The sequence below is a fragment of the Lactuca saligna genome, chromosome 1 (genome assembly GCF_052625555.1).
Source record: "Lactuca saligna cultivar CGN05327 chromosome 1, ASM5262555v1, whole genome shotgun sequence".
Classification (NCBI taxonomy): Eukaryota; Viridiplantae; Streptophyta; class Magnoliopsida; order Asterales; family Asteraceae; genus Lactuca; species Lactuca saligna.
The window spans coordinates 62,629,265-62,656,543 of record NC_136417.1 but is presented as its reverse complement, the minus strand read 5'-3'; the positions used below and the strand labels follow the sequence as shown (position 1 = coordinate 62,656,543).

At 37.5% G+C, this 27,279-nt stretch overlaps 2 protein-coding genes across 2 annotated transcripts; both read right to left on the bottom strand.

Annotated features, from left to right (window-relative positions):
- Positions 1-16,141: 16,141 nt before the first annotated feature.
- LOC145007197 (F-box protein CPR1-like) lies at positions 16,142-16,891 on the bottom strand. Its single transcript, XM_078966179.1, has one exon. The coding sequence runs from the start codon at positions 16,889-16,891 to the stop codon at positions 16,142-16,144; it is 750 nt and encodes a 249-aa protein (XP_078822305.1).
- A 2,132-nt stretch (positions 16,892-19,023) lies between these two features.
- Positions 19,024-19,977, bottom strand: LOC145007192 (uncharacterized). The gene is made up of 3 exons (XM_078966175.1): positions 19,890-19,977; positions 19,554-19,823; positions 19,024-19,487 (listed from the first exon to the last, which is right to left on the bottom strand). The coding sequence occupies exons 1-3, from the start codon at positions 19,975-19,977 to the stop codon at positions 19,024-19,026; spliced, it is 822 nt and encodes a 273-aa protein (XP_078822301.1).
- Positions 19,978-27,279: the final 7,302 nt, after the last annotated feature.

Genomic DNA, 27,279 nt, shown 5'->3' with positions numbered 1-27,279 from the left:
CATTGCACACAGAATTAATCTCAGAAAATTTCTTGTCCTTCAATATCTATACTACTTTGCCCAGGTAACAACTAACAACTAACAAATCCCTTTTTCCTGTTCAATATTTGTTGTTGTTGTTATTATTATTATTATTATTATTATTATTATTATTATTATTATTATTATTTGGTTAGATTGGGCTTGCAATGTCTCCTTTAAGCAGAAGAGAAGATTCTAGAAACAAAGAAAGAAGCTCTTCATTGCATGATAAGTTGCATGAACTTGATTCTTTGAAGCCTAATCCCTATGGGAGATTGCAAGCGGTTGGTAGTCTTAAATCTTAACATATCCGTGTTTAATTTTTTTAACATCATGACTTTTTAAGTCAAGGTTTTTAGGATGAACATGTATTTTTAGTAGGTGCAAAAGCGAAACTTGTTGTTGTAGGATGAAAAGCATTTACTATATATTACTATCTCTCGAGATGACATGTTGTTTTTATAGTTGTATCTATGGAGACGACTTGTTGTCTTTATGGACGCACCTATAGAGACGACATGTCGTCTCTATGGAGACGACTTGTTGTCTTTATGGACGCACCTATAGAGACGACATGTCGTCTCTATAGATTTATGCATGGAGACTGGCATCATGTAGCGACGAACCAAAAAAGGACGACATGCCATCTCTAAAGGCTACCTATTGCGACGGTATTTCTAGCGACGGAAAAAAAGATCTATTGCGATGGGGCTATGGTGACGAGAGCTATAGGGACGACATGTCGTCCCAGAAACCTATGGGGACGACTTTTGGAACCTATAGAGACGACATTTGTCGTCCCTATAGGTCCCGTTTCTTGTAGTGGTAGAAGATACTATCGGGAATCTGTTCCCCTAACCGCATGTATAAAAATGTCCATACTCCCTCAAGGGAAGGGATCGACTCAAAATATCTCAGTCTCATACTCTCTATACAATACCTTCTATCAAAGGAATCCACTGACTTGACCATCGGAGCTTCGTTCTGGGATCATCTCCCGGATGATGGTTGACGATCTTGTTTTTTTTGTTGTGGCTTTCAGGCTTGTCTTTCTCACCACTCAAGCAGACGGAGTTAAGTCGGAGACATATCACTAAAATTGGCGCCATCTGTGGGACTCGAACCCACGATCGGGTAGGAAACTGAATCGCTTTGGAAAACTTTTTGGAAGACGGAGCGACACCTGTGTTCGGAGATGTCATAGTCTTGTAACAAAGGTGATAATAGGAAGGAACAGAAAGAAAGAAGCAATATCGAAGAAGAGAAGAAGCAAATGATAAAAGGAAAGCAGATCGAATAAGGAAGGTTTTAAACGTAGGTGGGAAACCCGAACAGTTACAATGATGGAATCGCCGACTCAGACGATTTCATCACATCAACAAGCATCAAAAACCACAATCAATGAACATGTGTCTAGGCCTAAAGCTAGAATGATCTCGCTAGCCTGAGCAAACGTTGACGTCCACTAGCCTAGGGGACTTGTTGATGTATCTCACCCGGAGTAGCGTCAAAGGATAACAGGGTTGTAACACCTTGTTTTGAATCGTTTCCATTTCGGGTTGGTGATCAACGACCGGGTATTAGCAAGCTTAGGACCCTTGAAGAATTGAGATTTGTAATCTTTTAGGCTTGGATGATGTAATTTGGATGATCCGGATTTTTGGTTTGTGTTTTGGATTAATATGTCAGCTCGAGCTTTTATGGGAATTGGATATATGTTTGGGATATTGTAAACAAAGGTATGAGCTGATTAAGCATAGAGCTTCTTGTTACCTTTTCATGGATATAAGGATCGTCAGAATCGGATGGATAATGAGGAAGTGATGGCCTTCGGGGTATATTGGGTTTAAGGTTAAGCAGTACGCGGAGCATACATATGTGTACGCATGGCGTAATAGTTCTAAAGCCAATGGCGGACGGTACAATGGTGTACGCGGGTCGTTTTGACGCGAGGAAGGATCACGCCTTCGGGATCGTATACGGGGCGTACGTGCATCTTATTGAATACATTAATTTTTATGTTGTACCCTATATAAGCTCATTAAGTCTTTAGGGCTAGCCTCTTTACCAGCCTCCAATTCCTCAAAACCCTAGAGATCATCCTTTAGCCTTCATGATGGTATTTTGAGCTCATGGTATACATTTTGGTGTGTTTTGGTACATATCCAAGAAGTAGAAGATTGGTGCAAGGTATCCAATTCTTGTTGCCAACCCTATACATGACATGTCACTACTACAAAACATGACATAGGACTCACCATATAAGACCCAGTTTATGAAAAAACAAAAAAAAAAAAGGGGGGGGGGGGGGGGGGGGGACATATTATGGAAAAAATGGGATATATAAAGGGGAGAGTTATATGACCCGGTTTAAGATGAGGAATCAGGATATATGAGTGAACTAAACAACCCGGTTTCTAATGATATAGTCGGCTCTTTTAGCTGTAAAGTTATAAAACCCAGTTTTCCAAATGAAACCGTGTTCTATATCTTTGGGTCGTGATTGTGAGGTAAAATTTTGGATATCCTACCATGAAAATTCAATATCCCACCAACAATTTTGGGGGCCCGCCATGAAAATTCAATATCCCGCCAACAATTTTGGGGGCCGTGATCAAATCAAGTTGTTTTTTGTGACATGCAAACACTTTTATATTAATGGCAATAATGATTCGTTATTTAGCATGTCTACATTAACACATTTTGCTAACTAGAGCATATTTTTTTTATTGAATATATGTTTTCGATGTAAGTCTTAATTGTGTTGGTGGTTAATTGTAACGTAATGTAATTTTAGATGTAAGCCCTCTTAGCTATTTTCACAATAAAAATATTTAAAAGAAATCAGCTTTCCTTAAATGACCCGGTAATTATAAAGGAACTGTATAGATGTAATAGTTATATAACACGGTTTTGAGAATTGGAACCGGGTTTTATCTCCTTATATAACTCGGTTTTGTATGGTAGAACCGTGTCCAAATCACCTTGTGTGCCCATGTTTTGTATACTCCAATATCTTTATATATATATATATATATATATATATATATATATATATATATATATATATATATATATATATCCCGATTGTTAAAAAAAAAACGCATCCTTTTTAGTATGATAGGACCCAGGTTTTAATTCTTTTTCCACATAGGACTCGGCGACAATAGGACCCGGTTGAAAACCGGGTTATTTAATGGATATAACTGGGTTCTATAAGCCTTTGTGTAGTAGTGTATCTGATAGGGATGAACAGTTTTTCCCAAATCCCGATCCCGTACCGGTACCGGTACCGTACTAGAACCAGTACCAAACCGTACCGAATTTAAAAATATGGGACGATACCGGTGATGTTAATTCAGTTTGGTACTCGGGATTAATTTTTGAACAAATTCAGTTTTCGGGAAATCGGGAACGGTACAGATCGGTACCGGTTCCGTCCCACGCTCATCCCTAGTATCTGATTTCTTACCAGAGGATACCTTCGTAGATAGGAGACCTTCATATCTAACCAGAAAATACCTTCATAGATAGGAGACCTTCAAAAGTATGATTCTAATGAATGCTTTATATCTTGTGGCTAAGAAACATAGAATTTTGTTATTAGATTATCTTGCAAAAATATTTGTGTATCCCAAACATAGGCAGTAAATAGTTTTCAAGAAAAGTGATATCACAATAACTATCCAAGAAAATTCCTTCTTTTAATCTACAACAAATTTTTCGACAATTTACCCACCACCAGCATCTCGGATCAATAAACATGTATGTGAGGTAATCCTAGTGTCATATTGATTTCAACATGCCCAACAAAAACTCCACCATGTATTTTTCTAATAAGTAATTCCCGGAGAATTTGTTCCCTTTTCTCTTCGTTTAAGAGAACTGATTTGGAGTGTGAAGATCTGTTCACAGGCAATGCTTCACCAACAATACTTTTGGTGTAAACCAATTCAAGCTCCTTTTGCGAACCTTCTAGCACCAAAGAACCTTTATTATCCTTAGTTTCATGTAACTCGATGGCTTGGCTGTTTCGGCACTGAGATTGGCGATATCTTTATCCCTTGCACTTGGAACACTTTAGTTTGCCATATGTGTTGCAGCCTCTTCATCTTTGGCTTTTGAAATAGAAGTGGCTTGTTTTGTTTCCATGGAAGATGTTGGTGTCACAAATGAGCTACTAGAACATTCCTTAATTGAATTATATCCCCTCGACAAGGTTGCTACTTCCATATCAAGACCAAAAATAAACCGAGCCATGTTGTGTTCACAGTTTCATAATTTGAGGAAAATAAAAGTGGGCGAGAAGGGAATGTGCAAAGCACTAACCAATTCTATGTTGGCTACAAACCTAATCCCACACTTGTAAAATAAGAAACTAGACGCTAGCATGTAAGGCAATAAGTAATCCCTTCTATCACCAACAAAGTTGATCCTTAAGCCTAGTATTGAAAGTCTCCCAGATGGCCCAATTCAGGTGAGTGTGTCCCGAGAGTATTAGAGGCATGAACCGAGAGTATCAGCATTATGAAAAACGATTGGATCTGATGAACAATTATTGAGGGGAGGCCAAGGGCGGAACTTGGGTTTGAGGGGATGATTGTTGGGGTGCAAACCATTGGTAAAATAAGAAACTAGATGCAAACACATAAGGCAATGAGTAATCCCTTTTTATCACCAATTGGTTTTAGAAAATGGATCCTCGTTTTTCTATGTTGAAAATGGAACCTCATTGTTTCTCTATGTTGAACATGGTTGGACTAGTAGCGATCCTAACATTATATAAAAGCAAAGTCACGAAAAATGACATAAAGATCATTTGGTAGTCTTCCACCTAAACTTAGAATTAACAACACATTGGGATAAGGATATTGACTAACATTCTAAATTAGAAAGAGTTCCACCTTACATGTTCTCCATCTTTCTATATGGAAGGAAATACTTGATCAAGATAAACTAGGTAAAAGAAACAAATAACTATGATACTAAAAAAACATAGAAATTTTGACTTCTCTAAACACAAAATTCCTATGAACCACAATTTAATAGCATTGAAAAGGGAAACCATATAGACTAGAATCTTGAACATCCCTAAAGATTAAATTCCCGTGGACAAAGAGCTAAATAGAATTGGACATGGATTTTGATTTTCATGTCATACAAATGAACCTCATAGGGAAGTAAAAGAAAATTCCCATCAACACACGAAGCGTCTAAGTCCTTATCCATCTTTTCATCGAATCTTCGTGCATGAAAAGTCCATGTTACGATTAAAACATGGACTATATCATGATTTTGATGGTGGGTTTGGCTTTTAAGAGGCTTATAGCTAATAAATGCAAAGAATCTTACAAACAACAAATTAAGATGCAAATGAATTTTGTGAAATATAGACTACAACCCATATGGTCTCAACTCTCAAGATTTCATTGAATGATCTACTTTTATAAAGATCGTCATATAGATAGTGAGAATCAAGTGATTTATTGTAATTATCTTTTTCTTTATTTTCTACATTCTTTCTATTATATTATATATACTTAATAAATTATCCTCCACATGCGTAGTGCATTTACCCAACCATACATAACATAAGGCAGCCAACGTACCTTTATTGTATTTTGGACTACCTGTTAGAGCATAATCCGTTTAACAAGTGTATTCAAAGATTACATTTCATTACTAAAAATAAGATAAATATTATGGGAATGAAATTTTAACATTCCAAGTCTAAACCCAAAAAAATAGAAAGATAACTACAATTCAAAAAAAAAAAAAAAAACGCTAATGATTATGGTGTTCAAATAATAGAATATACAAGATCAACAATATTATTCGAAGAACGACATGGACAAAGCGAGATTACAAAACTCGAAAACAAAAAATACAAAGACAGTATTTTATCTAAATATGATGGTATGTGACTTTATTTGGTTGAACAACATTCCAGATTTAAAAGTTAAACAAAGAAAATCAAATGAAACACATGCATAATATAAGATACAAGAATTAGAAACCACAGGAATTGCTTTAAAGATATGGTGTTCATAAATGAACATGATAATTTGGTGAAGGAGCAGCCCTCACACAACTATATTTGCAAGACCAACAATTCTGACAATCAAATCAAGATATTCCCTCATGAGATCTCATCTTGTCCAAACAACTGTCTAGCTTTTTTTAGAACAACAAACGCACACACACATTAAATCGGCCTTTAGATCTACACCTTTTGTCCAACATGGGACTTGAATCTTCAACGACATAGGGGGGCGGCATCTTTCCAACACACAGAGAGGCTACAAGCCTTTGGTTCGTGAGTTCCCTAGCTAACACCAAAACCTGAAAGTTTCTAGTCCAACAGAACATTGGCAAGCTAGCTTGAAATATCACCTTCCCAAAATACAGAACTAAGGAACATCAATACAATACACTGGTTGTTTTCTTAATGTTTAATCTATTAGAAATCAAAAAGAGATGATCAAAGCCTGCATAGGCTTACACAGGGATGATAATGTATGCAAGAAAGTGTTACTGAATCTTCTTATTTTTTCTCATCAAACAAGTTACAAACGTTTGCAATTTATAGACTCTGCTACATTTAAAACTAAAATAAAGTTCTTTAACAACGGGTAATGATATTTTCTCTTAAGATTTTTATACTTCCACTGAAAAAATATTGTAATGACAATTATGTCCCTAATTTCAATTTATAGATAATTAAGAGAGAATGTTTCTTTGTTTCTAAAAATATGCGAGTCCAACAGATCTTCTGTCATTCTGTGCTCGTACAGGTAAGTGAACTGGGCAATCGAAAGAATACTTTGCTTCTAAAAATTTGTTTGAAATGATAACAATGTAACAAGTTTCTAATCAGTTTCTCTCTGCAAATGCCTCTTGTGAACTTCATCATTTTCCGTGCTCTAGCAATTAATTTCACGGTTGAATTGTAAACTATGATTGAGGATTTCTGGAAAAATTAGCAATTCACAATTCAGGGTAACATCACTTGCCCAATTTACAGAAACCACATGATGTTGCCACAAGAAGAGGAAAACCTGATATGAGGTTTTATGTATGCTTTTTAGTGCACAGATATACTTTGGGTGTTTTTTTTCAGGCTTTTTTTGGGTTTTAAATAAATTAATACTTTAGGAATTGGGAATTGGAGATAATATCAGCGTCTTCTTCTAGATGCTAATTGCATTGCAGGTATGACAAAAGCTTAGAAAACTCTCACATGGCAATTTCAGGACCAAGTTTGTTCAATTTGCCCTTGGTATCATCTTTTGTTGTGTGTGTGTGTGTGTTAGAGAGAGAGAGAGAGAGAGAGAGAGAGAGAGAGAGATCACTGCCGTTTATCATACCGGTGGCATGGAGAAACACACTTCGACGACCGTCGAACAAGTAGCATCGTGGGAGGAAGAAGGCGGAAACTGTTCAAAAGATTTATGAAAATATAATCAAGGGTATAATTGTCAATAACCAAATTTTTCAGTGGAAGTATAAAAACCTACATTGGAAATTTCACAACCCTTTAACAACTACCAAAACTATAACTGAAACTTTATTACCAGGTTAATCATAATATGATAACTGTTTATTCCTTTATTGCATTAAATTCAAGATTAAATCAGAATTAATTCCAACACTCTCCCCCTTAATCCTGATTTGTGTCGTGCAGATCCTTAACTCTCAACATGTTTTGCATTTCAACAAATTTCACTCGTGGGAGTGCTTTAGTCAAAATATCTGCCTTTTGTTCTTCTCCACTTATGTGCCCAACGCAGATTAGGCCTTTCTCAACACATTCTCTAATGAAATGGTACCGGGTGTCGATATGTTTACTTTTGCCATGGAAGACAAGATTTTTCATTAGCTCAATTGCAGACTAGTTGTCCACCAGCAACTTGACTTTTCCTGCTTCCTTGATGGTTAAATCCTTCAACAAACTTTTCAACCATAGTGCTTGGCAAGCCGCTGCAGTCGCAACCATAAATTCAGATTCACAAGAGGATAGAGCTACTGTACGTTGTTTCCGGGAACACCATGTGACCAAGTTACCAGAGAAGTAAAATTTGTTCCTGTAGTACGTTTCCCATCATCCTGATCCATGTTGTGACTGCTATCGCTGTACCCAATCAACTTTCCATCTCCACCTGGTCTATACACCAATCCATGATAAATTGTGCCCTTTATATATCTCAAAATCTGCTTTACAGCTTTGAGATGACTGACTCTTGGTGTTTCCATATATCTGCTGACCACTCCAGCTGAATACGCAAGATCTGGTATCGTATGTATTAGATATCGTAAGCTTCCAATAAGACACCAATATTCAGTGGCGTTTGCTAATTACTCTCCTCCAGCTTTTGTTAAGGACAACTTTGGTTCCATGGGGCACTTTGATTCATTGCAGCCATCCATCCCGAAGAGTTTTAAAATTTTCTTTGCATACCCAGCTTGACCAATTGCAATCACGTTTTTACTTTGTTGCGCTTCGATGCCTAGGTAATAAGAAAGCTCCCCCAGATCACTCATATCGAACATCTTCCGCATCCTGTTCTTGAACTCACTTTTCTTTTCTTGACTTGAGCCTGTAACGATTAAATCATCAACATATATTCCGACTATAAGCATGAACTTCGACTTTTTAAGCATGTACACTGCTTGTTCTTGAGGACATCTTTGGAATCCCAAATCTTTGAGTGCCCAGTCAAGCCGGATGTTCCATGCCCTTGGTGCCTGTCGCAGCTCATAAGGGCTTTGTTTAGACGGTAGACTAAGTGTTCCTTCCCTTTAATTAATCACAAAGCCGTCCGGTTGGGATACATATACTTCTTCTTGCAACTCGTCGTTCAAGAAAGTTGATTTTACATCGAAGTGATGAACTCTCCATCCATCCTTAGCTGCTAAAGCTAGTAACAGCCAGATGGTTTCCAAACGTGCTACCGGCGCAAAGACCATTTCAAAGTCTACCCCTTTCTGCTGTACATAGCCCTTCGCGACTAATCGGGCCTTATGTTTTATAATATTCCCATCTGCATCCCTTTTTAGTTTAAATACCCACTTTAATCCTATTGGTTTTTGCCCTTTTAGAAGATAGGATAGTCTCCAGGTTCGATTCTTATTAATTGAATCAAGTTCCGTCTTCATCGCTTCTAGCCAAGCCTTATCAATTACTGCTTCTGTGTAAGTGGTTGGTTCTTAATCAACAAGTAGTATTTCTTCTGGTTCAAGTTCGATTGGGTCTGTTTCATCATAGAGTTCAGATAAGCTTTGAAAACCTCGAGTGGATGTGTGATCATATGTTAAAGAGTTGACATCAACATCTTCATCTGTAATTGGATTTTCTGCGTTGGATGGTTGAGTTTCTAGGCTTGACGATGCACTGATCTGAGGCGAGTTATTGGTGAAGTTAATTTTGAAGAAAATAGAAAATAGGATTTGGTATCACGTGAAGTTAGTTTTGGTATCACGTGACGTTAATTTTGAAGAAAATAGAAAATAGGATTGGACTGCAGACCAAGAGAAGGAGCCCACATCAAACCATGCTTGGTTTGAAACTTTTTAAAATACAAGCACTGAAGAGGGATCCTAAATACCTAGTCCAATCCACGAAATAGTCGGAAGCCCTACTCCCTTGTTCGACACATACCACCACTCTTTTCTCTTTAGGGTTATACATCCGATACACCTAGGGATGAGCATCAGAACCGGGTACCCGCTTTTGGAACCGAAACCGCCTTGGAACTGCCGGTTCTGGAACTGGAACTGCCTTAAGCAGTTCCGGTTCCGGTTCCTAAAGTTATGGAACCGCCTTAAGCGGTTCCGGTTCCAATTCTCATTTTTTTGGAACCGCTACCCGCCGGGTACCCGCCGAAACCGGTTTATATATATATATATATATATATATATATATATATATATATATATATATATATATATATATATATATATATATATATATTGGTATTTCATATAAATATGTGTGTGTTACTTAGACCGGTTTAGAATATATTATGTCCCTTTTTGGTCCGAATTGATTCGATTTGGATCGAACTAAGTTGCGGTTTTATCGAAAAAAGTTAAAAAAGTTAATGTAACCGGGTTACCCGCTCCCGGAACCGGAACCGCCGGTTCCGGGACTGGATCCAAAAATTTAAGAACCGCCTAGACCGGTTCCGGTTCCGGTTCTAACTTTTTAGGAACCGCCGGTTCCGGTTCCGGTTCCGGTTCTCGCCAAATGAGGCGGGTACCCGCCTATGCTCATCCCTAGATACACCTTGCTACCTGGTTCCACCCCTAGGTACACCATTGACACGCTTCTATCACTTAGTTTCGTGGTTTGATTTTTCGGCTCTTTCACTTTTCGACACAACCAAACACCTTCACGTGCTGAAGTGTGGGTTTCTTTCCTATTAATTATGTGGACAACATGTCGAACTGCCTCCCCCAAAAACATATCTGGTACACACATACTTTTCAACAAAGATCTTGTAGCTTCAAGAATGGTGTGATTGCGTCGTTCATCCACCCCATTCTGTTGAGGGCAATAAGGACCTATTAATTGTCGCTCGATCCCTTCTTGTTCACAAAAATTGACATACTGGTGCGAGGTAAATTCCCCTCCTCGATCAGTGCACATACCCTTAAGCTTAAAGTGACTCTTGTTTTTCACTTGTACTTTGAATCATTTGAAGGTTGAAAAAGCCTCATCCTTCATTTTGATTATATAAACCCACATATATTGTTAACAGTCATCAACAATCAACATGAAATATCTATTACCTGCTATTGTTGGTGGATTGATCGGGCCACATAAATCTATATGCACCGGTTCAAGTGGTTTGCTTGCTCGCACGCCACAGAGCTTCTTTCGGGAAGGGCTATCAGGTTTGTTTCGCAACCAGATACCATTCACATACTTGTGTTGGATGTCTTATGCTTGGTATACCCCTTACCAAATCTCTTCGTACTATAGACTCTATAATTTGAAAGTTTGTGTGGCCTAACCTGGCATGCCACAACCAAGTTGTGTGTTCAGGGCTTGCTAAGAGATTCACGGGTTGAGAGGCGTGAAGTACTATTTTATACAACTGGTTCTTGTATCTTTGCACTTTCATCATCAGTCGACCGCCTTCATCATGTATTCTCAAGTACTCATTCAACATTTCAAATTTGTACCCGATTTCAGTCATTTGTCCCATACTTAAGATATTACTTTGTAGTGTTGGGATGAAATACACATTAGTAATGAGTTGTTGCTCACCGTTTTTGCACTCAAACAAAATTGAACCCATACCCGCGATTTGAACACTAGACCCATCAAAATCGCACCTGCCCGGTAATGTTTTCATCAAGCTCGGCAAAGAAATTACGTACCCCGGTTGCTTGCCCCGTTATCTAGATAGCATATATCTTCACCATTCTCATTCTTTGCCTTGTTCTATTTTGGAAAGAACTTCTCTTCATTGAGTAGTACCATGTTAGTTGCATTCTTGACACATATAGTTAGAAGCAACGCAGGTTCCTCCTCATGTGTTAAGTTTGCTTCATCGCCATTCTTCTTAGGAGCCTTGCACTCAGACGTGTAATGGCCATACTCGTCACAGTTAAAGCATCTTATATGGCGCTTATCTCTTCCCCATTGGTGATTATTATCAGAGTCTTGAGACGAGGTGAAATTCCCACACCCGCCTCTACCTCGTCCGGATCCTCTACCTCGACTATCATTACGCCCGCCTCTATCGCGATAGTATAATCCACGTCCTTTTCCACCCGATGAGGAACTTCCTCCTATTGCTTGCTGACTCGACGACTGGGCATCTATTTTAGCGAGCAACAAGCTCACCTCATTGCTCGAATTCCCACTAAGAAGTTTCAACCGATCTTCATAAGCTTTGAGTCGGCCGATGGCCTCTTCGAATGGCATGGTATCTGTACCAGAATACTCTTCAATAGATGCCACCAACTGAAGAAACTTGTCCGGAACTGAGTCGAGAAGTTTTCGAACAAGTGTGTCGTCTTCAAGTGTGGCACCTAGATTGCTATACTCTGCTACTATACCACTCAGTTTTCCAGAAAAGTCATCTATTGTTTCCCCCTCTTTCATCCGTAAAGCTTCAAATTCACTCTTTAATGTGTGCAATCTCGCCTTTTGTACCCGTTCGGCTACAAGGTACCTCACTTTTAATGCTTCACAGATCTCCCCTGCAGTCTTTTTCTTTGCTACTTGAAGTAGTACATCTTCTAGTACCACTTGGAAGATGAAGACATATGCTGACTTGTTTTTCATTTCATCCACCTCCACTCCGTTTGGTGGGTCGATAGATTCCCAAATTCCCTCGGCATCCATAATTGCCTCCATCTTTATACTCCATGTCGTATAGTTCGTAGACATCAACATCGGGATTTGGAATGGCACTCCACCGTTCTCTCTTTGACTAGGTAATGACATGGTTTTGTAGCGGATATATTTGGGCATGAACCGTGAGGCTCTGATACCAAGTATTAGAAATAAAAAAACAGACGATCAAAGCCTGCATAGGCTTACACAGGGATGATAATGTATGCAAGAAAGTCTTACCGAATCTTCTTATTTTTTCTCATCAAACAAGTTACAAAAGTTTGCAATTTATAGACTCTGCTGCATTTAAAACTAAAATAAAGTGCTTTAACAACTACCAAAACTATAACTGAAAATTACCAGGTTAAGCATAATGTGATAACCGTTTATTGCATTAAACTCAAGATTAAATCAGAATTAATTCCAACATAATCAGGCTTATTTTTTTCATTTTAGAGACAGGAGACAGATTGAAGGAGAGAGTGTAAATGTGTAATAGCTCCCTTTTTGCAATTTAGTATCTTTAAAGCATTTTCCAAACTATGAAACACAAAATAAATCGTTAAGATAATCTGACAGAATCAATAAAACTGGGTTTAAAACATTGCTTTAAACAAAAGCCAAGAAATTTAGCATACAATGATGTGCTCATTAGCTTCTCTTCAAGATCATCTATGGCGTTTTATTCCCATGACCCATCATATTCAAATTGCTTAGCTGACAGACAAAGAAAGAATAGTGTGAGGGAAACCGGTATTTACAATATAGAGAGAAAGCACAAAGTGAAGTTAATTCCAAATACATTGTCACGGTAAACATGCCCTAGGTGAGCACAATTCTGTATTAACAAAACTACATGACCAAAAGGACCCGTTTGTTATGAATGACAAGGAACAACAAAACAAATTTATATATTTTGTCCCATTCCAAAAGGTTGAACATTGTGCAACAGGGACTCTCTCTGGATTTCTAATATGTGCAAAAGACTGTCATGCCCTCCTCATCCTCATCATGAAAATAATTCTAGAAAGCTTCTTGAGTCCACAGTCATGTCCCTTCAAAGAAATGCAGCGTAAAGAGAAAAGTTGATATGCAAAGTTGCTGTAACATAATAACGCAATTTTGCTGTAAGGAAAAATTGGTATAACACGGTTGTTGTAAGGCAATATTACTGTAAGAGGTCGTTAATGTTGGAAACAGTTATGACTTCACAACTGCAAATAACCTCTTAAAACCATAATTTTCGTCATCCTTATCAATTTTCTTGATTTTTTTCGGATATATACATACATATATATATATATATATATATATATATATATATATATATATATATATATATATTATGTACTCCATACTTTGACATTTAGGAATGTGAGAACAACTCGAAAGTATGATTCTAAAGAATGTTTTATTTCTTGTGGCTAAGAAACAAAGGATTTTGTTATTCGATTATCTAGAAAAAATATTTGTGGATCTCAAACATAGGCAGCAAATAGTTTTCAAGCAATGTGATATCACAATAACTGTCCAAGAAAATTCCTTCTTTTAATCTAAAACACATTTTTTGAGAACTTACCCACCACCAACATCTTCGACCAATAAAAATGCCCCCGAGGTAATCCTAGTTTCATATTGATTTCAATATGCCCAACAAAACCTCCACCATGTATTTTGCTAATAAGTAATTCCCGAAGAATTTGTTCCCTTTTCTCTTCGTTTAAGAGCACTAATTTGGAGTGTGAAGATCTGTTCACAAGCAATGCTTCACCAACAATACTTTCAGTGTAAACCAATTCAGGCTCATCTTGCGAATCGTCTAGCACTAAAGAAGCTTTAATATCCTTAGTTTCACATAACTCGATGACTTGGCTGTTTGGGCACTTAGATTGGTCATATCCTTATCCCTTTCACTTGAAACACTTTAGTTTGCCATATTTGTTGCAACCTTTTCATCTTTGGCTTTTGAAATAGAAGTGGGTTGTTTTGTCTCAATGGAAGATGTTGGTTTCACGAATGAGCTACTAGAACATTCCTTAATCGACGTATATCTCCTCGTTAAGGTTGCTACTTATCAAGACCAAAAATAAATCGAGCCATGGTGTGTTAACAGATTCAGAATTTGAGGAAAACAAAAGTGGGGAGAAGGGAATGTGGAAGCACTAACTAATTCTATATTGGGCTACAAACCCAATCCCACACTGGTAAAATAAGAAACTAGACGCTAGCATATATAGCAATAGGTAATCCCTTCTATCACCAACTGGTTTTAGAAAATGAAACCTCATTGTTCTTCTATGTTGAGCGGAACTTGGGTTTGTTGGGGTGCAAACCCATTCCCACATTGGTAAAATAAGAAACTAGACGTTAGCATATAAGGCAATGAGGAATCCCTTTTTATCACCAATTGGTTTTAGAAAATGGATCCTAATTGTTTTTCTATGTTCAACATGGTTGGGCTAGTAGTGATCCTAACATTCTATACAAGCGAAGTCACAAAAAATGACATAAAGATCATTTGGTAGTCTCCCACCTAAAATTAGAATTAACAACACATTGGGATAAGGATATTGACTAACGTTCTAAATTAGAAAGAGGTCCGCCTTACATGTTCTCCATCTTTCTATAGGGAAGGAAATACTTGAGCAAGATAATCTAGGTAAAAGAAACAACTAACTACGAGACTAAAAAAACTTAGAAACCAAAAATACTATACTCTCTTAGAAACCAAAAATACTATACTCTTTTGACTTCTCTAAACATAAAATTCCTATGAACCACAATTTAATAGCATTGAACATGGAAACCATATAGACTAGACTCTATAACATCCCTAAAGATTAAACTCTCTTTTGACTTCTCTAAACATTAAATTCCTATGAACCACAATTTAATAGCATTGAACATGGAAACCGTATAGACTAGACTCTATAATTAAAATCCCATGGGCCGAGATTTAAATAGAATTGGACATGGATTTTGATTTTCCTGTCATACAAATGAACCTCATAGGGAAGTAAAAGAAAATTCCCATCAACACACAAAGCCTCTAAGGCCTTATCCACCTTTTTAATGAATCTCTGTGCATCAAAAGTCCATTTACGATTACTACATGCACTATATCTTGATTTTGATGGTGGGCTTGGCTTTCAAGAGGCTTATAGCTAATAAATGCAAAGAAGCTTACAAACAGAAAATTAAGATGCAAATGAATTTTGTGAAATATAGACTAAAACAACCCATATGGTCTCAACACTCAAGAGTTCATTGAATGATCTACTTTTACAAAGATCGTCATATAGATAGTGAGAATCAAGTGATTTACCTTTCAAGATTCCCCACCTCACATGAACTGGTACTAACATGACAAAGTTTTGGTACCTAGACATATGTATGCAGATAAAATCAGAGGTGCAAGTACAATCTGAAATCACTATGTCATATTGACAAATGAGATCTTCTCTTCTAATGTTGATGATCATGAGTATAACTAAGATGATACACAATTTCACATAAAATTATAGTAATCCAGAATAACTAATGCAATAGGACACGATAAATGAAAACCAAAAAAGAAAAAATAATTAGAACCCACCTTGCGACTCTCGGTGATGCTTATTTCCTGCTGTCTTTTGTCCTGTTTCTTGAGTACGTGAGGAGATACAAGGCTTGGTATGTAATACTTTAAATCTTTCAATTGCTGCACAACTTCAGCGTTAATCGTGCAGTTAGGCCCCACAAGCTCCCATGACTGCTTCACATTGTACTTATTCATCCCCCGCACTTTGAGGGGTAACATTTGACCATGAAATACACACATAGTCCCCAAAACGTTGCCCGTTGACAAGTTTGTGGGATTTCCTCAAATTTATCATCAGACAAATCAAAGGAAAGAATTACATATTTCTTATTATTAGCTGTACCATGAGAAACAACCCAATGAAGTGCCCCATTGTAAAGGACACCAACCCTAGTGATAAAAGTGTAGTTGATTTCTCCTATAACTTCCCAGATGTTGGACTCTAAACTAAACTTTAGGAAACAGGTAAGATTATTGCCTTTTCTAAACCCTAATACCACCTTGTAATTATCTTTGGATGAATCGTAACCAAAACCATAAATCAAAGGTCCAGCCTGATCAAGGATTTCGGGCTTTTTCAGTTTATTCACCTCTCTGGTTTCAGGATTGATAACTGAAAATTCAGTACGAGAGGGAGAAACACATACTAAACCATTGGAAGAACCAAGTAGATGACGCGTGCGACGTACAAAATAGAGGTTATCAGCATCAGATAAATGCTCCCAATTACACTGTGGTGTAGCAGACATAGCAATTCTTCTGTTTCCCATTTTGCCATATTCACGATCACGGCGATAACTGTTTTCGAGATGGGCTTTGATGAAATCAGGATCAGAGATCACATCTTTCCATGACTTTGAAACGCTCCTGTAACGGATCAGATCACTCACCTCTGATCTTATCAGTATTTGTTCAATCATTTCATCCAGCAGCTGTGCCATTGAAACCCTAGAATTGGAAACCGCGTTTCGAGAGGGTGGGGTGCAGGCATTGTTTTATACTACATTTATTACTAGACAATCATAAAATCACAAATTAAGTTACCCGAAATTTTACTGAAAAGTTTAGAGAAATTACCTTTAGCGATGTGCCTTATTCAAAATTTACCACATATGATTGTGGCTTTAATAAATTTCAAGATATTAACGTACACACCAGCTCGATTCACAATGGGATTGGGTGGAGCTGCTGGAATCTGAGATAACTATTAAGACATAATCAAATGCAGGTGACCCGAATAGGAAGAGGGAGAGGAAGGAAGCAAAGTATGTGTTATTTTTTTTGCTTACTTCATAGGAAGTTAGTTCTTATCTAAATAAACAAACTGTTTTCATTAGAGCAGTTTCAAACAATTTTATATCTAGCTTGTTTCTGTGGTTTCTTCTGGGATGAACGCAGAAACTCAATTAACAGGCATTCTACCTACTGCCGCTTGATCTGTAATATAATATAATATAAATTACATTCAATTTTGTGAAATTCCATTAGAAACAATTCTACTCGTAGTTAATCAAACATTAAAGTAACAAAACTTCAAACACAACCTTGTGAAATCAATTCTATGATCAAAACAAACCTAATTCATATTACCAATTAACCATATAAATACTCCAAAAAAAAAAAATTAAATATGCACACTCATCACACACAAATTTGCACCATAACTAAGTAAATCTAGCACTGATACCAAATTTAGCTACCATATAAAGTTCATACACAAATTTCCAACGATTAATAATGCTTTTTAGTAAATCATGAAAGAAAAGTATCCATCTAGAATTTGAGAGGAAGGAAGGGATCTTGCCGGCGACAGAGAGATGAGAGGATGATGCCTGCGTTAGCGGATTCGTTCAGATTGATAGCCGTTTCAAAAATTGAGCTTAATAAAGGCTTCCAAATCGTTTATAACGCATAAACCCTCCAAAAGGGAATTTACAAGATATAAACTCTACCAAGGCCAATTTGTACAATTAATAATATAGAAACAAGGGTAAATTACACCGTTGGTCCCTCGTGCATATGCCAGAAAGCATGTTTAGTCCCTATTTCCAAAATTTAACTCGTGCAGTCCCTCGTTGTTATTTATCTTGCATGGTTAGTCCCTATGCACGTTAACTGTTAAATCCTTCCGTTTAAGCTACCCACGTGCCTTGCACGCAGGGGCATTTTCGTCTTTTCAGGGTTTGTGTCCATATTTAATGCCGTTACACCTTAAATCTTATAAAGAACACTGCAACCCTCTTTTCCTCTGTATCCTCTCGTTCGTCTCTTCCCCTCGTTCGATCGATTTCTTCCAAATACATAACAATGATCGATATTAAATGCAATTGTGGAGCCACTGCAGTGATTCGCACATCTTATAGCAAAAGAAACCCTGGGAAACTCTATTATGCTTGTACAGTAAAGGTAAGGTTAATGATTTCAATTTCGTTCTTCGTCTTCTCTAATTTTGCCCTAATTCTTCATCTACTTTAATTGGTTCAGGGACCATTATGCAAGTTCATAGGATGGGTGAATGATTATGATCAGGACTGTGATTGTATGGCGTTTAGGATGAAACTTGAAGAACAAAATCGCAAATTGAAGCTTTACCTAGTTATTAGCTGGGTTTTTTTTGTTTCAGTCCTTATATATAAAGTGTAGGTTAAGTAATGAAGTTGTTAGTATTTTGGTATGTGTATTTTGTAATGGAGACTCTTTGTAATGTTATTTGTATTAACAAAAAAATTTCAATTTTAGTTACAATATATTGTGTAATCATAATGTGGTGTTATCAGTTGGTGTTCAAATTTAATGAAAATGTGGTATTTGCAACATATGCAATATACCATTCAATACTAGCATCCAATATAACAATTAAAAAGGACAAAAACTCTAAAATATCCAAGATAACCATTGACCATTAACATAAAGGGACATCCAAAATAACAACATAGTCTTATGGCATACAAATAGTTATCCTACACAGCAACAAAGTATCAAAATACAAAACATAACAACAAAGTAATATGGCAATAAATGCCTAACAAAAACATAGTTATCCTGCATGATCATGATACCAAACTACAAATTCTCAAAGCATGGGGCTTTTTCCTTTGTTCCCAACTCCATTTTGTACACCACCACTGCTACCTGCTGCACCTTCTCCTGTTGTATTCCCTGCTGCACCTTCTCCTGTTCCATTCCCAGTCTGTGATTGTCCCTTGCAGGTCCTTCCATTATGTCCCACATTTCCACATTTTGTGCATGTTACAGATTTCCATTTTGTGGACACTCCATCATCTTCTGTTGCAGATCTTCTTCTCTTTTTTTTTGGTCTGCCAATAGGGACACGATACTTTGGTGGTATCAACTTGGTAGGACATGTGCTTTTTTCCCACAATAACCTCCCATTAATAGGTTCAACTTTGAAGACATACATTTCTTTCCATGTCTTGAGCCAATAAGTTGGGTGTACCCATGTCTCAGGTATTCCAACATTTTCATTGTTGAGCCTCATATCCCATATAGCTGCTATACTATGTTTGCAGGGTATGCCTGTCAGTTCCCACCTATTACATGAACAAGTTTGTTGGTCCATATTAACCACATACTAATTAGTACCTTCACTTGTAACCTGGTACTTCCCATTGCCACAGAACACTGCCCTACACTGTACTGCCCTTTCTTTAATTTTTTCAAGGGTCTTAGTGGCTGTAGGAGTTAATGGGCCATTAGCTTTATCAATTTCTTTTTGAACCATGACAATTTTCCTCATGATATACTCCATAATAAACTCCAAGCAACTGATAATTGGCTTATCACGACCCTTCACTATCTTGCTATTCAAACTCTCACACATATTATTCAACAAAGCATCACAATGTGCCCTCCCTAATAAAACACACTGTATTAGATTATATTTAAAAATTATACACTTATAAACATAATATTATATACCTGAGAAGTGGGATCTAGACCAGTGCTTAGGTGGAATAGAATTAAGCCAGTCATATGCTTCACTGTTAAGTTTCTTTAGTTCTTCCATGGCACTGTTGAATTGTGGTATGGTGGTACATGTTGCACATTTCCAAAGACAATCCTTGAATTCCTTGCTCCTCCATTTATGTTTCATGTTCTCATGAAGATGCCTTATGCAATATCTATGCTCTGCTGCTGGGAAAAGTTTCTCAAGTGCAGGCAATAACCCCTAAATCATCAAAAGAGTGAAGTTGCTTATTGAATTGTAAAACATGCATGTGAAAATGAATGGAGAACTTTATTTACCTTCTGTCTATCTGATATGAAAGTGAAGTTGGAGTTTGCATACAAACCAAGATCATCTCCTAAGTTAGTTTAAAACCAGGTCCATGAATTAACGTTCTCTGCTTCAACAACTGCATATGCCAAAGGGTATGTGCAATTGTTCCCATCTAAACCCTGAATTATCATGTCAAACACAGTAATAAGCAAACAATTAACTATGGTCAAACATTAATCAAATACTAAAATATGATTATGCACATACCACTGCTGTCAGGATCATACCATGGTATGGACCCTTCATGAATGCACCATCAAGCCCTAGTAAATCTCTTTTCCCTGCTGCAAATCCACTTTTCAGTGGACCAAGACAAATGTATACTCGTTCAAATACCCTGGTCTCAGATGCATAACATGGTTCACTTTGCACTTGAAGTTTGACTGTGGTGTTTGGATTTCTACTCTGCACCTCCTGTAAGTAGTCTCTTAGACATGAGTACTGAGCATCAAAATCTCCCCTAATTGATTCCAGGGCTTTCGTTTTCGCCCTATGAACTTTCATGTCTGACAATCCAAGTTGGTATTTCTTCTCAAGCATCTCACGTAATGCTCTAAGTGGTATTTCTGGGTTTGCCTCCACTGTGTCAACAATCTGTTCAGAGAGAAACTTGTAGTTACATGCCCTAATTTTCCTTGTTTGAAGGCACGTATGTTGCTTTTCATAGGTCTTAACAGTCCAGTTAATGTCTTTTTTCCACTTACTCACTAGTAGGACCCATGGGCATTTATGAATAGAACCATCTTTCACTTTCTTTTTCTTTTGACTTGGTCCCACTTTGTCATTACTTTTGCTGGTCCCACCTGTTTCTAATATCCCAAGGTTTGGTATTGTCCCTTTGCAAACGACTCTAATCCTATTTTTGTCATTCTTGATGAAGTCTAACTCCCTTCTACTCTGTATGGAATGAAGATAAATTTGTTGTTTAACTTCCTTGGCTGTGCTAAAAGTCTGGTGGATGTAAAATGGATCTTTGACAGCAGCTGCTTCATTCTTATGTGCTCTTCGTAAATCTCTTATCTTCTTCCTTTTTTTACTAGCTTCACCCTCATCTGATGAAGATGCAGATACAAATTCTTCAGTGTTTATAACCTCTAATTCTTCATCACCTTCTACTGCTTCATCTCGATCATCAGGAAAACTTCCAACCCACTCCACCTCTTTGTCAATGTTGAGGTGAAAGTTCTTCATATCAACCTCTGGATCATCTAACAAATTATCTTCATCAACTATGTAATCGCTATCTTGACTGTATTCACTATCTTCAGTGTCATCACTATCATGACTGTCTTTACTAGCTTGACTGTCTTCACCTGCTTTTTCACGATTTGGTTCATCTTGTTCCATAGGAGTCCCACCAAAAGGTTCACACCATTCAAATGTATCACCCAAACCATCAACATTAGTACATGTGCTTCCTATCATTGGTTCAGTCAAAGGGCTTTCAATTCTTGGTATATAGGCAGGGGTTGACTCAATTGTTTCACTCAATGTAACAAGGGGTTGTTCCAAGGTTGTTTCAAGTAATGTACTAGGGGGTTCGTCCATAGTTTCTACATTCTCAAAAACAGGGGCTTCTTCACTAGGACAATCCCCTGAATTTGACCATGTCAATAACAAGCTTTTACGACAAAGGGACTCAGGAATTTCGTGTATCTTTATCTTTGCAGGGTTGGGGGACATTTGATACGTATGGAGCTTGGTTTCCCAAAACTCTGTATACACTTCTATCACCTTGTGTTCATACACGTATGACCTAAAGTGGTTTATATCTTCGTCACAACCCAAAGCATACAACCCAAAATCTAAATCCCAGGTTGGTCGTTTGAAATGATAATAAATACTTTTACCTGGTTCCACACAATCAAGCAATTCCATTATCTCGTCCATATCATGCACCGAGAACAAGTCACTATCAATGCCATCAATATATTTCATCTTCCCCTTTATGTATTTGCGGCCTGGAAACTTCGTAAAAACTCCACCATAGTTCAATCGTATCGAGAACATACATGGATTGTCAGCTGCGAACCCAAAAAAAAATTACGTTTTAGGAACGTATAATGGATGATCAACTGAAAATGTAGAAAATTTTACCGTATGAGCTTTGGAGATCGTATTCCTCCCATTCTTGCCTAATCCTCCAGTTCACCATCGTAGAAAACTAGGGTTTTCTCGTGCAATGCTAAGGGTCGACGGAGGATGAAATCAGAAATGATCGGTTATCGAAGTCGCGCCATACTGGTTCATCTATACAAACCCTGAAAAGACGAAAATGCCCCTGCGTGCAAGGCACGTGGGTAGCTTAAACGGAAGGATTTAACAGTTAACGTGCATAGGGACTAACCATGCAAGATAAATAACAACGAGGGACTGCACGAGTTAAATTTTGGAAATAGGGACTAAACATGCTTTCTGGCATGTGCACGAGGGACCAACGGTGTAATTTACCCTAGAAACAATTAGTAATGTTTTTAGTAAATCCAGTTAAAACAGTAGATATGTAGATATTTATAAAAAAAGTAATAATAATATGGAAGCAATTTTCTGACTGAAATTTTGAAGCTAATATCGGGCTAAGGGCTGTTTGTTTACCACTTATCGGTCTAGTAGTCAGACTGTTTGTTTTGTTAAAATTTCACGTTTTACTTGTCAACAGATAGTTCTTAACCAATAACCTAAAAAATTAATGTTGACCGAGTAAGTTGGAAAATAATGTCCTTTGTTCCCCGATCACAAATCACGCCTCATCCACAAGTCATGCCTCATCTGATTAGATGCTCTCATTTGTTGCTTGCTGGCGTATCTCACCCGGAGTAACATCAAAGGATAATGGGGTCCTCAACTCAGGAATGACCCATCAAAAACCCACTACCCGACAAGAGTCTGGAGCAAACTATCATCCATAAGACCCCGTGTTCTAGCGTCGGTGATCTGACCTCAGGATTGGCCCCTTTAAGGATAAAAACTCCCACTCCAGATAAGACAAAGGAGTATCAGTCGCCCTAGTGCGACAGGTGTAGTGCTCGGTGATCTGCCAACTAGTAGTTTCACACCAATAGCAAATAGCCACTCGCGGAGCACAACTACCAATCGAATGCCGTCTCATCTTGCCATGCCTGGAAAAGTAGAAGATGTTGTCGAGGATCTGTTCTCCTGACTATTGGTATAAAAAATTCCCTTCTCCCCCAAGGGAAGGGATCGACTCGAAAAATCCCAGTCTCATACTCTCCATACAATACCTTTTCTCAAAGGAATCCACTGACTTGACTGTCGGAGCTTCGGTCCGGGATCACCTCCGACACTGACGATCTAGTTTTCTTTGTTGTGATTCCCAAGCTTGTCTTTCTCACCCCTCAATGAGACGGAGTTAAGTCGGAGACATATCACAATAGTTGGCGCCATCTGTGGGACTCGAACCCAGAATCGGGGAGGAAACTGAATCTCTCTTGCAGCCTGGAAAACTCTTCGGAGGACGGAGCGACACTTGCATTCAGAGATGCCATGGTCTGGTAACAAAGGGGAAACAAAAACAAAGGATAAGAAACGCAGAAGGAACAGAAAGAAAGAAGCAATATTGGAGAAGAGAAGAAACAAAGGAGAAAAAGGAAAGCATATCGAATAAGGAAGGTTTTAAATGCAGGCGGGAAACCCGAACAGTTACAATGATGAAACCGCCAACTCATATGATTCTGTCACGTCAACAGGCAACAAAAATCACCATCGATGAACACGTGTCTAGGCCTAAGGCTAGAATGACCTTGCTAGCCTGAGCAAATGCCGACGTCCACTATCCTAGGGGTCTTGTTGATGTATCTCACCCGAAGTAGCATCAAAGGATAACGGGGCCGTCAACTCAGGAGCGACCCATCAAAAACCAACTACCCGACAAGAGCCGGGAGCAAACTATCGTCCATAAGACCCCGCGTTCTAGTGTCGGCGATCTGACCTCGGGATTGGCCCCCTTTTAGGAGAGAAATTCCACTCCAGATAAGACAAAGGAGTACCGATCGGCCCAGGGCTACTCCAAGTGCAGTGCTCGGTGATCTACCAACTGGCATTTCTACACCAATAGCAAATAGCCACTTGCGAAGCACGAACTACCAATCGAAGGCTGCCTCGTCCTACCATGTCGTAAAAGGTAGAAGATATTGTTGGTGATCTGTTCCCCTGAACACATGTATAAGAAGGTTCCTTATCCCCCAAGGAAGGGGATCGACTCGAAAAATCTCAGTCTCATACTCTCCATACAATACCTTTTCTCAATGGAATATACTTACTTGACCATTAGAGATTCATTATGGGATCACCTCCAGGACAACGACTGACGATCTTGTTTTCTTTGTTGTGATTCTCAGGCTTGTCTTTCTCACCCCTCAAGGAGACGGAGTTAAGTCAAAGACATATCACAACATTGCTTAAGACATATCACACCTCTGACCACTACATCACCAGTACTCTCATTAGCCAATAACCGAAAAAAATATTGCTAACAGAGTAAGTTGGAAAATAATGTCCTTTGTGCTCTGATCACAAATCATGCTTCATCCAGAATTCATGCCTCATCTGATCGTGTATGTTGTTCATGCTCATGCAAGGTTGGATGTTCCAGAAGATTTTGCATGGCGGATTGTGATTAGTTAACACCTTTCATGGGCCTATGGGCCAATGGACTTGGTGTAGGGTTTTGAGCATTCTAACACTCCTAAGGTGTACATGCAACCCTAAATACCTTGGATCTATGTTTTCTCTATTATACATGCAAACTTTCATTTTCCAAGATATTACCCTAACTAGCATACAAAACTTTGATACTTGGGTAATAAAACAAGTTAGATAACATACCTTTTGTTGTAGCTTGTTGCTTGGAGCTTTAAGAGCTTAGCACCAATAATGTGAATGCCTCAAGTGGAATCACAAATCACCACTAACACTTGGAAAACTTGAAAGAGGACTCTTTAGCTCACAAAAATCGGCTACACTCTTGCAAAGACTCTAGGTGTCATTTTCTTGAACCAAAGGGCTTCTTATATAGTGTGGTTACATTAGGGTTACACCATGTAAACCCTAATATGCATGATTTTCCACATTCCTCATGACCCATGGGTTTTAACCTCCATGGAGTATCCATGAGTCACCACATGGGTTAAGCCCAACATAAAGAATCATGAATCATTAGCCCACATTATAAGAATGAATAATTTACATAATCAATCCCTATATATTTAATTAGTCTCTTTTGACTACAAAATTAATTCCAAATTAATTCTTGATCAATACTAATTAAATAATATGATTTCATATTAATATATTATAACTTATAATATATTAATAAATCATAGTTATCCTCTTCTCAAAAGTCCAAATTGTTCTGGTGAAGTGCAACCAAAATAGACCATGCAAAATCGGGTCAAGTACATACCAAATATAGTTATGGACTTAGACACCTTATCCAACAGTTGGCCCATTAGGGTTTTAGGTCTGATCCCTCAAGTATGAATAGGGATGCATGCTAAGTCATTTTGTATCTTGAATTCTAGAGTGTTAGGCAAATCTCTGTGAAATTGTACTTGTAACCTCTATTTGAAAGCTCTAAAATAAAGAATACTCCCATCCGACCCATGAATGTAGCTCATCTTGACCGACCCACGTAATATTGTGTCTTGTATGCTTTTAGTTTGCTTATTATCCGCTTTACTTCCTGATAGTTTACGATTTCCAAAAAAGGTCCGGGGATTTTTTTGTTCATCATATCGCCGGAAAAGAGAAGAAGGAGATAGAAGACAATTATCTGAAAAGGGTCTCACTGTAAAATCAAGTTTAGCTGGAGAAGATGACTGGAAAAATCATACTAGGCCGAAAAACTCATGTTTGGACGGAAACCACACCCGAAGCCGACAAAACCCATTATTACCCTTCATATTGGTACTTTGTGAACGATCTCAAAAAGTTCACAGGTAAATCAAAAAAAAAGTTCGATGACTAAATGTTTACAAAAATCAAAGTTCCTTAAATGTATTTATTGTCATCAATATCAACCACTCCGTCACTCATGGAATTTGTATATAAGAGCGAGAGATTGATTTGCATAAAAGTATACATATTACCTTCCAACTAATATTTTTTGAAATCTTGGTTAGAAGAGAGAAACAAACAAATTGAATTATGTGGCACTAATAAAAACACACACAAAACAAAAAAAAAAAAAAAAAAAAAAAAAAAAAAAAAAAAAAAAAAAAAGCACGGTATTTTGTGGTTTAACCACTCTAATTCAATTTGGTTTATTAAAACCATCCAAGTTTTCATATTATTTTTTCTATATCGACCGCTTTCACCATTATAGGAGGTTAAAGTAGTCAATAGAAATTAATGGTCGCCAAAGTTTAGTGGCTTAGTAATATTTAATGTCAAAGATTAGTAATATTTAGTGTCAAAGATTGGTTTAAGATTTTTCGTGAAAGTCATTCAACTTTGACAACTTTTTTTTTATGTTGTGGCCATTTTAACTTGCTACAAATTAATGGTAAGATATAAAAAATTATTCTTTACGTCCCAAATTAATAGTACATGTTTCTTTTTTGGTTTATCCCAAAATAATAGCTTACTTCTAATTATGAATATCCTTTTTACCAAAATACCCTCATCTACCATGCAACAAAATGATAGAATTAAATGCAACAAGAGCGTATAATTGTAATTTCATTTAATAAACTTAGTTGTAATTAATGTTTTCTTAATCTATGTGTTTTTTTGATTATAGACAATAATTTTGGAACAAACGGAGTATCAAACAATGATGGCCTTCATGAACCAAATTGAAGTGATGGTTAAACCACCAAAATGTCCAAAATATAGTGATTTTTATATATTTTACCCTAAATTATACAAAGAAATGCAAACAAGAAAATCGAAATGGAAAATGGGTTACATCTATTTCGGTTCAAAACAAAGGCCCCCCTAATCAAACTTGCACTAAGAAAATCATAAATTAAAGCAACTAACTAGATTTGGGCACCACATTACCATAAT

Bases quoted from the DNA above. Each gene is read 5' to 3' on its own strand.
- LOC145007197 (XM_078966179.1), bottom strand. From the start codon at position 16,891: ATGGCACAGCTGCTGGATGAAATGATTGAACAAATACTGATAAGATCA.
- LOC145007192 (XM_078966175.1), bottom strand. From the start codon at position 19,977: ATGGAAGAACTAAAGAAACTTAACAGTGAAGCATATGACTGGCTTAAT. The intron at 19,824-19,889 runs GTATATAATATT...GTGTTTTATTAG, and splicing joins GTCTAGATCCCACTTCTCAG to GGAGGGCACATTGTGATGCT. The intron at 19,488-19,553 runs GTACTAATTAGT...GGGAACTGACAG, and splicing joins GTACCAGGTTACAAGTGAAG to GCATACCCTGCAAACATAGT.